Genomic DNA, 15,000 nt, shown 5'->3' with positions numbered 1-15,000 from the left:
AAAACACTTTGTTCTCCAGTTCCTTCATAGTTATTCTATAGCATTAGGTCCCCAGGATTCACAGCATGAACCTACTGATGATTATGAGTTTCAGTTACTGGTAAATGTATAGTAATAATCTATACCAACCAAAGTATATTTTCTTGGAGGAGTAATATTCATTTTAGTAAAATCATACAAATGTAAGGAAAATCTACTTTCTGATGATGTGTAAGTAAGTAAGTAAGTAAGTAAGTAAGTAAGTAAGTAAGTAAGTAAGTAAGAAGAAGAAGAAAAAAAAAAAAACAATCCAGTAACAGGAGCTTCAAGTTCTCAAAAAATTGGACTTCTGATAAATAATGTTACTTGAAGATAATCTTACCTTTAAAGCATGTTAATACAATATAACTGACAAATCTTGTACCTGAGATTATGTTTTGCTATCATATCATAACTTTTACACACACACACACACACACACACACACACACACACACACACACATACATATTGACAAATTGTGGACCCTGATTTTGTTAAAAACTATAATCTTCAATACCCTACCTCTTTTGTTCTTGTTTTTTCTATTTCACTGAAAATGATAATTATTTCAGTTTCAGTTACAGAAAGAAATGATTAAAGTTATCACCTAACAAACAAAACAAGAAAATTTCTTTGAATTACATATTCCTTCATTTCTTACCCTCGGGCAGCCAAGGACACAGCATCGAATTCAAATCTGCGGTCCTTCAGTTGGTGACCGTCCTCATCAGCAACAACGGGAGAGACAGAGCAGTGCCGCACATCCTTGTAAATACAACATATCGTCAGTGACATAACATTTACACACTTCAAATCACTTGTTCTCCTGGGAAAAGATAAACATCACAAATATCAGAAGCCTTGTATTGCTCAAAGGATGAACTAAAAATACTATTACTCTGATATACTGCACTCAATAAATTTTCTAATATTACACAAATATAATTATATTGTCAAATTAAGTCAGTGTATGATACATTTATTCTGAACTCATTAAACCATAAAAAGAGATGACAAGTAAAAGTAAAATATTTATATTTCTGTATCTTTTTTACAGCTAACATAAAAGCATAATCTATAAACACACAAATCTGATGATGAAAGTAGTTTTAAGAAAAACAAAGAACATTCTATATAAACACTTATCATATTTATTTTACAAAAAAGTGCAGCAAATGCAAGTAAACTTGTTATTGTAAGGAAAGGAGATTTTCCCATGAACCATTTTTTAAAGATCTGCATAAAGAACTGATAAAGATTCTGAATATGAATAAATTGTAAAATGACGCAGAATCAGGGAGAACTTACACTAGCACTTATAAGATGAGGGAAAAACAATTGAATATGGAGACTGACCCAAAAAATAATTACAAGCTCTCATATAGGTCTCTAAAAGAAGTTGTAGGAAGCAATTAACAGAAATGATACTGTTTTGACAGCACAGAAAATGTTCAACCTCCACAACATAAAGCCTGGCAGGGCAAGCCTTGGACTGGTTCCATATTTGAGGATAAACAGTAGGGAGGCTTACAAACCAAAAAACAACATACCTCCAATACATATATAGTCTGGAAGATGAGAGCCTGCAGACCTACCAGGTAATTTATCTTCAAATTATATACTAGTCAAAGATTTATTTTGTTAGAAAATATATCGTCAGTGCCATCGGTGTAGAGGCCACAATAATCAAATGACGATAAGTTGTTAGTCTGGTTGGCTAAAGATTGTTGGCCTTCCATCACAGATCAAATGATGTTTCAAGTGATTTTGAATAGAAAATTGACAATATAATCATGAAATAAATGTCATGTTTTGAAAGTCACAGAAGGTCAAATAATAACATTTACCCGTAAGAGTTTACAAATCACCCACAGTGGCTTAAAAAAACAGGTCTCTTTACTTGTAATTAAATAGGCTGTGACCTGTGACAGAAGACCTACAATCTTTAGTCCAACCCAATAATGGATGTAGGAACTCCATGGGTCTCTGTGCTTCGTACTCTGACAAAGCCTAACAAAGCTCCTTCAAGTGGTAAGATAGGGATTGGACTGGTTCATAATATGATGATTGGCCAGGTTGATCTACAAGCTTTATCTTGCCAGGATATAGCTAGTGGAAGTTTACTGGGCTTTGGCAACAGTGAAGATCAGCAAATAAGCTAGTATTGGATGGTAGGGTGTTAACATTTACAGTTAACATTTCACAGTTTAATAGCTTGCGTCATTTTCAGTCTGCAAATGAAAAATGAAACAGAATTTTACGAGTGAGTGGAAAATCTAAGAACTCATAGTGATTATATACAAAGGCTGCATGATCCCATTACTAATGAATTTAGTAACGGTGGAGTCATTTCAGTATACGGCAACCAACTGTAGCAATGCTGGCCTAAATAGCTTGGGAGGGAATGAAATGTATGGGGAAATTGTGGAGCAAACATGAAGATACACTAATACAACAATGACTTGTACTAATGCCAAGCATATAATGCCTCTTACACAATATCTAGGAGGCTTTAGTCCCTACGACTTTCTTTAACGAAAGGTTGTAATGAAGTTCCATGAGAACCTGCAGAGCAACAACTGACAACTGCCATGACAGTGGTTGATCTAAGTACCAAAAGCAAATAAACCTCAACCATAAACAATCTGACAAGATAGAGCTCAAACTAGTTCCTTATTTGATGATAATTTGCCAGGTAGGTCTACCAGCACTATAAAACAAAAATTTACATTGTGGAAGTTTGTTGGGCTTTCTCATGGCCATAGTAATCACATGCTATTATTACAATCAATATCATTGCTTTAACCAGTTTCTCCAGACACCATCAAATGTGGACTACACAGGGAATGCAATCCATTAAATCAGTCATATACATCAACGACCATACACAATTTGTATAGAAGTACCAGACTCATAATGAACCTAAACAACTTGAACTGACAGCAAATATAATCATAAAAGCTTAAAATCTCAGTTAAAAATGTATACATTATTAGATAGATCTACCCAACGGTTAACAAAACATCAGAGATTACTTATTCCTCAGAATATTAATCTCCTAGTGTACATTTATTCAATCTATGTCATATACTTCAAAAATTAATATAAAAAATTCAGAGAGGGGATTGTCATGCCTATAAATATATCAAATTTATTATGTATAACTTAATGGTCGGGATCTTTAGTCTCGTATACCGACTTTGATATAGTATTGACAAAAAAAGGTCTGTTTCTCCTCACACCCCTTAAATCAAAGTAAAACACACTGAATGAAAATCTCCATAAAAGGCATTGCTCGCGATCGTAATTTCGCAGAAAACTTTAATAAACAATCCAAGGGTTTGTAGTCTTCAGCAAATTTAAGCCTACCATATATTATAATCAATTTTTCAATGTTACAGCTAGTATTGATTAACGAATATCCCACTTGACAATCCCAAGTTATCTAGAATAGAGATAATTACCTGGAACTTTGATATCGGTCTATAGTTTAAGATATTTTTCAGATTTTGCGAGGATTGAAGCAGACGAAGCTTTGTTATGGAGGCGGCCATGATGGTTAAGTCACGTGACCTGCATTGACCAATCAGAACACTGAATTGCTAGAGTGTCTAGAGTGTATTCGAGATTTCGAGAATCTGGGAGGGATGATGAGTCCGTTCTGTAACTTTTAGTTTGATAAGCAGCTAAATTCATTTCACGAAGGATACAGAAATTTCCCGATACATTCAACATTCGATTTTAGTGTATTATAATCTAAGTGTTTTACTCTAGCGCCGGGAATTCCGCGCTGCGCAAAATCACCGATCCGAAAATCGTGAAAATCTGAATACCTTCTAAGCGAACCCGGCTAACCAATCAGCGGCCGAGTTTCACACCGCTGGGGCTCGAGCTCGCCCGAGGAACACTCATACTCTTTACAAAATATTTCCAGTCGCACACATAAGTAACGCTCTCCTAGGTCTTATCAACTATTATAATCTTCAGATTCAATATTTTACTCTAAAAAATACTAAAGATACCGAATTTTGTCTTCTGTGGCTCATCTCCCGAATGGGGCTAAAAGACGGCTTTTGACAGCGGAGGTCGGAGCATTGTTGGAACGCCTCTCGTTTCCCCTCCGCCATTACAGTGAGATCCATGGAGTGATTGTGGTTATCGGGTGATTTTCAGTGATTAATCCATAGTGTGTGGGTTGAGACCAATCCAAGTGTCGTGTCAAAAATGGATATATGATGTCTACGCACTCTCAGACGAACGGGGCAAGCTTAGAAGATTGCCACACCAATTTCTTCGCCCTGGTAAGTACATGAGTTTTGAATGAAAGTGACCGACTGTTGTTGTGATATTTACCTTCTCGTTTTCTCCCCTCTCCTCTTTGATCAATTCTAGATATCTCCTCCTGGCTGCGTTAGCTTTCTCCCTAGCCAGCAACAGGACCGAGAAGAGCTAAAAATTGCTGGTATGACCCGAAATTCCTCGCCAAAACAGGCCGAAAAATGTATATTCAGCCGAGCTTAAAGAGAAGACTCGAAGCGGATTTTGCTTTGCCCTACATTACTCCTAAGTCATAATTCCTCCGTTTTCGCCGGGCAGGAGGCGTTTCATCCCCTTCCTTCTCTCTGTCTCCCCGTGCATGGACGCGAAATGGCTTGCAAAGGGAAGTATCCAGTGCCTTCGGCCCAAAATGCTGCGGGTGTTCATCATTGGACTTGTCACGTCGCTAAGGTCGAGAATGCCGTGCTCTGCCGAAGTAATAGGTGGGGGTCGTGGGGGTGGGGATGGAGGGCGGGGAGGGGGTCGTAGGTGAAATCTAGCCATGAATTTTTCGCTGTCTTTTTTGACAGTTTTCCTTAGCATTTCTTGTGACTTTCTTTTTTTTTATTCGTATCTCTGTATACAGTTATTTGTCTTCCGCGAAGTGTGTGTGTGTGTGTGTGCAAGCATGAGGGTATGCAGGCAAAATTTCCCATGAATCGTGGCATGTTCTTATTGCTCAGGGTCATTCCTTTTTTTCACCATTATTTCCTATTATTATTTTCGAGTTGAACAAAAATGTCGAAAGGAAGAGGAAAGGGGTTAATGGGGAGAGGGGGGGGAGGCGAGGGACTGCTAGGTTGGAGTCCCAGTCTACTAGCCAAACGCATTTGCCTATTTATTTTGATCTCGATGTTACGCAAATGCATTCCCCGGCTTTTTATATCGAGTTGTTGAATGAATTGCAGGCCGATTGCAAGACTGCATTTTCATGATGAACAGTGGAAAGATCCTTGTTGAATCCATGCTCAGGAAGGGTATTGAATAGGATCTAGTTGGTGCAAGAAAGTTAAACGTAGTGGTGTGTAGTGTCTGGTGTGAATTAGTTGCAGTTTTGCTTCATTTGTACGATCCTGCATTTCGTAATCGTCACGCTCAGATTGCGGTATGGGCTCTGCTCTCATTGTTGCTCGTGAGTGTTGCGACCGTTTACGTGGGGAGGAGGGGGGGGGGGCTACGCGAATCGACACGGTGGCTCTTCTTATCATCTCTCTCGACTCCTGCTCTCAAACGCACTCCTCTCATAGCGCATTCCAGTCGGCTTTCTTTTGATTTTTCTTCTCTTTCTCCATTCCTCGCCCACCACGGTACCTCCCCCCCCTTCCCCTCCACCTCTCCTTCCAACCATCGTGGTAGTGTTTGGAGCAGTGAGTGTGTGGCGCGTGGACCTACGGATTGATTCGCGGGCCGGCCCAACCATTTTTTGTTTTGCTCCCCCCCCCCTCTCTCTCTCTCTCTCTCTCTCTCTCTCTCTCTCTCTCTCTCTCTCTCTCTCTCTCTCTCTCTCTCTCTCTCTCTTTTATGTATATATATATATATATATATATATATATATATATATATATATATATATATATATATATATATATTTATATATATATTAATATTTATGCATAATATAGATAGATAGATATAGATATAGATATAGATATACATACCTATATATATATTTATATATATACATATATGTATATCATATATATAATGTTTGTATACCGATGTATATGTTTATATATATATATATATATATATATATATATATATATAAGATATATATATATATATAAATATATGTGTGTGTGTGTGTGTGTGTGTGTGTGTGTGTGTGTGTGTGTGTGTGTATGTGTATGTGTATGTGTGTGTGTTCGTCTTTACTCCCTTCCAAGCAGCTCGTTACCTTATTCATATAGTATCAACCTGACAGCGTCCGACATGCCGCTCGCGGAGTCTGTCTATGGAGTCGCAAATGTTAGGGCTTGTTTGTTTATTTTGGCGATGACACGTGGAACGTGGGTTTGGAGAAACGGAATGGCGATGACTCCCCTTCTTCTGCCCCCACCCCCTTCCACCTAGACTCTGACTGGGTAGCTGCTCCTCCCTTTTCCCTTTTATTGTCCTTCTTCCTCTTGCCTGTCCTGCGCCCGCCTCCTTTGGCACACCCTCCCACCCGCCCTCCCTCCCTTTGGGGGCTCCGGCTTGTGCTGTCGCAGGAATGTGCTTGTGTTGTTGTTTGCATTGTCATCTTATCTTGGTTGCATTACAGACAACTGTTCCCTAGCATTATTGCATTAAAGCTTCGTAGCTGTGTGGTGATTCTGTTAGATCTTCCATCCCCATCACATCCCCCGCCCCCTCCCTCGTTCTAGATGTGTGCATGACCTTGGCCTTTTCTGCCATAGCATATACATGAGACGTCTAAGGATAGAGGGTGGCTGGAGGAGCGTGTAGGATCACTCCTACGCTCCTACTAGCGTTGTCTTGGCATCCGGGGATCCCCTCTCTCTGGGGGGTAAATTGTGAGTGGGCTGGGTGGGTGTTCAGTTACCCATTGGGGTCGGGGAAGGGGAGGGGCTACAGCGAGGACAGTGAGCGAGATTCAGGCGCGCGTGTGCGTCGGTTTAAATCCTCTTCGCATAATATAACAGCGTTTGCATGTGTTACAAGTTTATCGAAATGTATTCATATATATAAAGAGGAGCGATCAGCTGATTAGCCTCACTTAAGACGATATTAGACAAGGAGCCTGTTGACTCCGCCCCTCTTTTAGTCAGCTGCCCTGGATACTGCTACACGTTCATATATTTTCCCCGATGGAATAGATGTGGTTTTCCTACTATCATTGTTATCTTTGTGCCATAATAATGCATCTTCAGGTTGCAAGATACTTGTAAGTTCCCCCCATACCATTGCGGTGAACAGATGTTAGGAGATTTCGTAAAGCTTTCTAAAATTGCGTGTGCGTGTCATCTGACGGTTCACCTGTCATTTTTGAAGTTTCTGCCCCCCACCCCCTCCAAGTCTTTGGTCTCGACAGCTTCCTGCTGTCAATCTCTTGGAGCCCCATCGGTCACCCCTCTGCCTTATACTCTTCCTCAGATAAGCTCTTTCTTCCTTCCTGCCTTCCTCCCACGAAACCCATGCCTTGTCCACGTGGGTTGGCGCAGCGTGATCATTACAAGGATCGCGAGCTGGGGATTGTGAAGTGTAATTTACTTTCCTCGGTATTCAGCGTAGAAGTGCATTGAACCTAAGGAATGCAAGATGTGGACATATTTCATAGCATCTTGCTTCGCCTCCCTTCTTTCCCGTCTCCTTTCTCGTCTTCATTATTCCCGAGATGTTAGTCCGAGGTGAGAAGAGGAAATTGGGAGTAGACAGTTCGTATAAACAGATATCCCGCCTGCGCCATCTTCTCTTTAAGTCGATTATGCCGTCCACCAAGAACGTTTTCCAATAACGGTCCTCTCCCTCCCCCCTCTCGGTTTCCCCACGTCGTTTTCTGTGTTCGAGGTAGGATGGGAGGGGGAGAGGGAGAGGGGGAGGGGACCAAGAAGCTAGCCCAAGCAGCCCACTCTGGGTTACAGGCTTCTCACCAGCGGCCCACTACCACAGCCAATAAGTAAGAAGCGTTTCGGAAGTTGTTGTTCTGCAGTGTAGCAACGTACACGGGGAAGACGGGCGGTTAGTGTGTTCCTGTTTCCCATCTCCCGCCATCTCTTTTCACCCTCTCTCCTCCTCTCCCTCTCCCCTTCAGCAAGCTACATCTTTGTGGTTGGTAGTACACTGATAGATTTTCAGTGTGTGAGGGCGGCAGCAATCACCTGAAGATGTACAAGTAGTTCCGGTCTTGATTTTGATTCCTTCTCTCCTGTCTCGCTAGCGGTTTTCCAGTTTGCAATTGTTCCCTCTTCCTTTTCCAATTGACTGAGATAGGAGTAGTCGATTGAGTGCGCGTGTCTGGGCGGATGTGCTCTACACCGGATTTTGAATTAGGTGACATTTCCTGCCATTGGCGTTTTCCCTTGATTGGCTCGTTGCCGGAATGTGTGTTGGGACTGCAAGTCGAGTGCGGAAGGTAGTGGCGGGCGGGGGTTGGGGGGCGTAGCCTACTTGAGTTTGTAGATGTTGCCTGCCCCCTGACCTGGGTGTGACCTCCCCATCCCCTCCTCCCTCCCCTCACCCCCTTCCCCACGCAGAACGATCGATCTGACCAAGTGGCCTTCGTCCGTAACCCTTCCACCTTCGACCCCCAACAAACACGTTGCTCCCTTCCTTCCTTCCTTCCTTCCTTCCTTCCTTCCTTCCTTCCTTCCTTCCTTTCCTCCCTCTCCCCTTCCTTCCTTCCCCCTCCCTCTTAATGAAAGGTCCCCCCCGTTGAGGTGCTTGTTTTGATTTTCCTTTGTAAGTTCTTGCCGGTCTCATGCGTGCTTGTGAATCTGGCCTGTGATAATATGCACTTGACATACATTGGTAACCGTAGTTTATGAAATATTATCTTACATTGCCAATTGGATATAACACTTGATGGCTGCTGTTTCGCCGAATTTCAGGGATTTATATACAGTATAAATTCCTATTTACTCGTTCAGTAGTTTTTTTTTCTTACGTGTTAGTTTTAGTGGTACCGGTTTGTAGTAGGTATGTGAGTAGCGGCTGTTGGCATTGTATATTGATCAGGGGAAGGGAGCGGGCATGGAAGGTGGTGGTGTGGCCGGCCTGGCTGGCGACCTACCTGTTGCCCCCGTGGTGCCACCACCACCACCACCGCCGCCGCGTGCCACACTGGAGTGCCATCCCCGCTATCGCTGACGTCACAAGTGGTGCTACCTGTGTTGATGTGCGTGTACGACAGGAATCGGAGTAAGGAGGAATAGGAGGAGGAAGAGGGGAAGGGGCAGGGGCAGGGGCAGGGGGGTGTTGGGAATGTGGGAGAAGTGAAGGTTACATCCAGTTCTCTCAGACGTAGGTCTAGTCCCCAGAGATTTTTTTGAGTGCCACTGCTCTTCTGCGGTTGCTTGCATTTAATCTAGAATGTTGGGAGGGGGGCGCTTTTTGTTTCATTCACGACAGGAGATGACAGGCAATTTCTTTTTATATTGACGGGTAGTGAAATGACAGCTGCGGTTGGTAGTGGTAATCGTTGGCGACTGATAACAATAGCATAAAGCTGTTGCCATGATGGTAACAGTTAAAGCAATACCGACGATGACAAGGATAAACGGTATAAGTAAATAAAGTCATCGTCTGTAAATAATGATACTGTCCTGCTGTGCTATTCATATGTTGATTTTTATTTTATTTGTTAGGTCGCTCTTGAATCTATAACAAATTAACGTTTGTATTATAACGTTTGAACAAATTTATTGGAGTTGCTCATAACCGTCATTGATATTTATTTTACCATGATAATGATGGTTGTTATTGCTATGATTATTTTTTATTAGTAGTATTATGGATATTATAATCATTATGATAATCATACTTCTACTACAATTATAACTGTAATTACTATACGCTGTGCTTTGTATTTATTATTATTTTTTTTAGTATTATGTTTATTATTTTTATTATTATTATTAAGTTATTTTATTGTTACTGTTGTTATGGAATAATGATATCACTGCTGCTACTACTACTACTACTACCACTACTACTACCATTATTATTATTACTAGTACTTGTAATATTACTTTTACTACTAATGATAATACTGTTAATAGGTCACAATATTACCCCAGTCATATTGTCAGTAGTGTCGTTTCTTTCATTGATGATATTGAATAAAGTGACTCACAGGTTATTCGTATTTGTTAGTCTGGTTATGTTTTCTCTGTTGGGATAAGCAGTATCATCATTAATGTTATGGTTTTGTTATTTGTTTTTGTATTTATACCATTAGTAATTATAGTTATCATACTTTTTATTATAGTGTTTTTATGTTGATAGTAAAATTAATAATAGTACCATTGTTGTTATTATTATTATTATTGTTATTATTATTATTATTATTATTATTATTATTATTATTATTATTATTATTCTGCTATTCCTATAGTTCTGCTAGGTATTGTTATTTATAATTATTTTGCTAATTAATTACTTTTATAACTGTAATGAACACATGATAACAATCGTGTTATTGATTAATATCAATGTTATATTTATTTGTATTTGCCACGCCAGATATTGTAGCGCAGCATTTAGGCAATATCCGTGATTATTTTTGTTTCGTATTTTGTTTTGTAATGCAGTGGGCGGGGCTCGGGTCCAGTAGATTTTGCTGAACGGTATGCTTAATATACGCAGCTAATAAGTTCCTAGGCGGGATTGCACATTAATGAATAGAACGGTGATGGTAGTCTTTGCGTTAGGCCTAAGAGGGGGAGGGGGAGGGGGATATACATCAGAGAGAAGAGTAACGGGCTCCCTTAGGTTTTATCACGTAGGCCAAGGTAATTCCGAGACAAGCAAGTTCTGTGGAGGTTGGTTGGGCAAGCGAGCAGGCAGGCAGGCAGGCAGGCCGGCGGGCGACAAGGATGGGGTGTGCAAGAGCCGGGGACGGGCGAGGGTTTCCCAGGGTTAGGTCCCCCTTGTGTTTTTCCGGCGCGGTGTCTAAGCCAGGACCAGAACAAGCCGGCCGGTCAGCGTGACGTAACGAGGGCCGGAAAGGTGGGGGTGGGGGTGGGGGTAAGGGGAGAGGGACCCGGTGAGAAGTCGGTGGGTTATCCCTCCTCCACGCGTCCGGTTGTGATATTTTGAGCGATGTGATTTGCTGTAGGAAAAGCCTTTGGGGGTTTTGAGGGCGGATTTGGGAAAAAAGGGGGGGAGGGGCAGGACTGCAAGGATGGAAATGTCCTGTGCCTGTGGGTAATAATTAGGGAGTTAGGTTCATGAACTAAACGGCAGGCGGGAAAGGTAACAGCGGAGTGCCCTGAGGGTTTCTGTTTGGAGGTGGAGGGAGGGGGAGGGGGAGGGGGTGTCCTTTAGGAGTATCCGATCTCCTTTCCCCCCGAGCGCTTTCCTTTTCTGCCTAAGGAATGACGAGCGTGCGGGGTTTGTTATCATCCACTGATGGCTCGTTGATCGTCTGAATGACAGTGGGGTCGTCAAGGGTGTTGGAGAAGGGGGAGGGGGTGGGGCGGGGAAAAAGGGCGTCTGTTCGAAATATCTCCGTTGATGAGATTATACGATTGGTCAGTGTGACAGATCCTCAAGGGGTTGGTTGCGTAGGTGAAAGGGCTCACGTAAGTATCACTCATTGTCCACTCTTTACTTATGCATTCTTTATCTGGCTTTATATACACATAATGTATATGGTCATGTATATGTATATATATATATTTATTTTCTTATATATATGTATATATATATATATATATGTATATATATATATATATATATATATATATATATATATATATATTTGTCCAAATGTACGTATCTATGATTTATCAATTCATTCATTCATTCATTAATATATATTTGTATGAGACAGAGACAGGCAGAGGAGGGGGGGAGGCGCAGATGTTTATGCTCCTGCAAAGGTAAACGTGATGCCCTAAGGTGCTTTGCAACGTGTCTCGCTGGAGCAGTGACGCCGAGATGTGTAAGGCATTGGGTGGTGTTGGGGTGACGTTTAAGTTGGCAGTTGCTGGGGCCGTTCTCTCAAGGTTGCCAGGTGCATGTGCGTGTATATGTGAAGGAGTGAGTGGTCAGGGTAGCTGCAAGGTGTGGTGAGTATTAGGGTGGGGGTGGGAGGGCGTGGGCTAGGCTGGGCCGCCGGGGTTACTGGTGGGGAATTGGGGACTGGGGAAGGCGAGAGAAATCTTACATCGATTAAGATGAAGGCGTGTACTACGGAGGACAGGGGAAGGAAGAAAGGAGAGGAAGAGGGGCTTGGAATTGAGTTTGCAGAGAGTGTCGGTGAGTAGGTTATTACTGGTTCAACTGATAATGACATGTCCAGCTGATCGATCGTATTTTAGTCCGTATTTTCCTCCTCTGCCGTCTGTGTTTATTGGCGGATTACGATTGCTTTCGTGCATCTGCTCCCACGTGTTTTTCTGCCTGCCTTTATTGCTTATAATCAGTTCAATGGATGAATATACATGCCCAGCCGCCATGGGAACTTAACCCCTCGATATTGCAGATTAAACGAGCTTTCACAAAGTTTTAGTTCGAGTCACTAAAGAGGAGGAAGAAGGTGCTAAAAGGGATTTACGAAGAATGACTTAATATACATTAAATATTACGAATGTGTGTCTCGTTGAACAGCAATTGCCCGAAGGGAGCATTGTGTAGTTACTCTATTTGTTGTTTTTTTTCCGCTAGTCTTTTCCCCTCTTGTTTATTTGCGTTTAACTCGCACCTTGTTTTATATGGCCTGTTGTTGGATTCTACCTTCCGCCGGTTCTCCCGATTCAATTCAATAGCTGGTTGATTCAAGGTTTAACAGAGAGTGAGTGTGTGTATATGTATGTATGTATATATATGTCCAGTAGGAAGGCCGTGATCCATACTAGCCTCTCTTTGAAAAGTAACGTTTTCCTGTCACTCCCCGATGATGACGAGAAAGAGGAGGGGGGGGGGGTTATAGCGTGCTTGCCAGCGCCCGGAACTGTTTTATGAGATGCAAGATTGGCCTTGCAAGTAACCTGCGCAGGTTGTCAGGAGTCATGGGGAGGGTTGGCTGACACTCGCAAAACAGGTGTTCATGTGTAGTTTCGTGTTCGCTTTCTCGTGTCTACGATGTTGGAAAGGATTTCTCTCACTCACTCACTCACTCACTCACTCGTAAGCTCTACCTAAATTTAAGTACATGCACAAATATACACAATGTCATTGCGTCATGTGCAGGAAAGTGTCGTGATGGCAAACTGGATAGAAATACAGTCAGCGCAACAGAGTAAACGCCACCTCACCTTGCCCTGTTATGATTGACAAGAGGCTACCTGAGCGTGTGCATATATTTGTATGAGGGGGTGGGTACATGCTTACTCTCGTGAACGCCAGTAACAAAAAAAAAGACTGGTTAAAGCGGCGATACACGATTTGGCACCAGTTAAGAGTGCGTAATAAGGTAAGGTGTAAAGGATAAAGACGTGTGAAAAAACAAGGCACCTGACGCTTTGTAGATAGGGGGATTTTCTTTTTAACACGCGAGTTGCTGTCTTTATGGGTGAGGATTTGAATGTGCGTGAGAAATGAGGTTGCAGTGGGAACTAGCGTTCAACTTCTGCCTTAGTGCCTGCTATTTTTAGCGTTACACTGATGTAGGAGCTGCAGCAACCGGTATCTTTTTAGTTACATTTATTTGCGATTGTTCCTTCTGCGTGTTCCATTTATATTTGTTTGCTTCGGTTTCTGCATCTACTTCTGCCATTATACCTACATGCATAGAATACGTACTGAGGTAGGGCCCCCTTCAAGGCCCGGCATTGGCTGGCCGCCACTAGGTGAGTCGGCAGAGGAGGTCATGGGGCGCAAAAAACAAACGAAACTGAAATGGAGGTCACACAGACTGGCAGACAGGTGCACGTCAGCGATGGCGGGCGAACAAGAAGTCATCTCTATCGCGCGTCCTTGATGGATCATAATCAAAATGTCTTCATCGCTGTCTTATCTCTCGCCTCGGCCCTCTCCTCCGCCTCTCCGCTTTTCTCTTTAAAACCCTCCTCTCCGTCGACATTAGTCTTATGCAAAGAATCAAGGACAGATGAGGCGGCTCAGCGTGACCTTGTGTATGCATCGGCTCTCTCCTCCTCCCCTCTCTCACCCCACCCTCTTGCCCCTCTTCTTGATGCTGTTTTCAATTTCTCCTGTCTCTTCTTCTTCTTCTTTCTTCTTTCTTCTTTCTTCTTACCCTTTTACTTTTCCAGTATAACGGAAATACCTCTTCCAGTCGTTATCTATTTTATAATTGTTGTTTCTAACGCCGTTTTGCATCTATCTGCCTGCATTACCCCTTTTCCGACAGTCGGTGGTATATCTCCTTGCGCAGTGTAAATCAGGCCCCACTTATCTCAACGTCTCCCAAACCGAGTCCCGGATAGATAGCAAGTATAAATATTGAAGGTGCGGGTGTTGAGGAAGGGGAGTTATGATACACTGGCAGCGCTGGGACTTGTGCTGCTGCTGTTTTTGTTGACGGCCTGCCAAATGATATCTTCACTCTTGCCGCTTTCTTTGCTCTCCGTCGTAACCTAAATGCCCGCTATTACTATCCCGTCTAGTTTAGCTTCTGACGCCTAAGCACGAGAAACTAGGATTGGACATTCTTGAAAGCGCTAGTGATAAAGCACATGCATATCTCTGCGGACGTGCGCTGGCGTGCGTACTATGGATGGAAGAATGAACAAGAAAATTTGAATACAAAGTGCGGAGTATGAAATTTGCTTAGTAACGACATGTGGCGCATTTCATGATTCAAGAAAGAGTTTGCACTCTCGTGTTCTTATCTTGATGGCAGCGTATTGATTATGCGATTAGATTTAACTCCTGTGACAATGGTGCTGATTAGCGCTGATGATGTCGTCAAGTTATGTGATATGTGAGAGAGTGGGGAGGGAGAATGGCTGTAAGAAATAAGGCCGGGAAAATTAGCGCGGGGACGAAACGGAACACCTGGGCGGTACTGTCGACGCACGAGTGTCCTGGCCAGGT

The 15,000-nt window shown here is 42.4% G+C and overlaps 2 protein-coding genes across 5 annotated transcripts in view; one reads left to right on the top strand and one right to left on the bottom strand.

Annotated features, from left to right (window-relative positions):
• mRpL50 (mitochondrial ribosomal protein L50) overlaps positions 1-3,635 on the bottom strand; it is an 11,357-nt gene extending 7,722 nt beyond the window's left edge. Inside the window, exons 1-2 of the mRNA XM_043004051.2 lie at positions 3,486-3,635; positions 683-786 (exon numbers count right to left, since the gene is read on the bottom strand). Of these exons, the coding sequence (XP_042859985.2) occupies positions 683-786; positions 3,486-3,575 (194 nt within the window). The 5' untranslated portion in view covers positions 3,576-3,635. The remainder of the gene's footprint in view (positions 1-682; positions 787-3,485) is intronic.
• A 298-nt stretch (positions 3,636-3,933) lies between these two features.
• Positions 3,934-15,000, top strand: part of skd (mediator complex subunit skuld) — a 65,302-nt gene continuing 54,235 nt past the window's right edge. For 2 of the 4 annotated variants that reach the window (XM_086539627.1, XM_086539616.1), the window contains exon 1: positions 3,934-4,322. In XM_086539627.1, the coding sequence (XP_086395753.1) occupies positions 4,254-4,322 (69 nt within the window). In that variant the 5' untranslated portion in view covers positions 3,934-4,253. The remainder of the gene's footprint in view (positions 4,323-15,000) is intronic. The other 2 variants (XM_086539607.1, XM_086539611.1) reach the window with 2 other exon arrangements.

This window comes from Penaeus japonicus, unplaced genomic scaffold (genome assembly GCF_977035675.1).
Source record: "Penaeus japonicus unplaced genomic scaffold, GWHDUDI00000001_assembly GWHDUDI00000001, whole genome shotgun sequence".
In the NCBI taxonomy this organism is placed as follows: Eukaryota; Metazoa; Arthropoda; class Malacostraca; order Decapoda; family Penaeidae; genus Penaeus; species Penaeus japonicus.
This window is presented reverse-complemented; position numbering and strand designations above follow the sequence as displayed.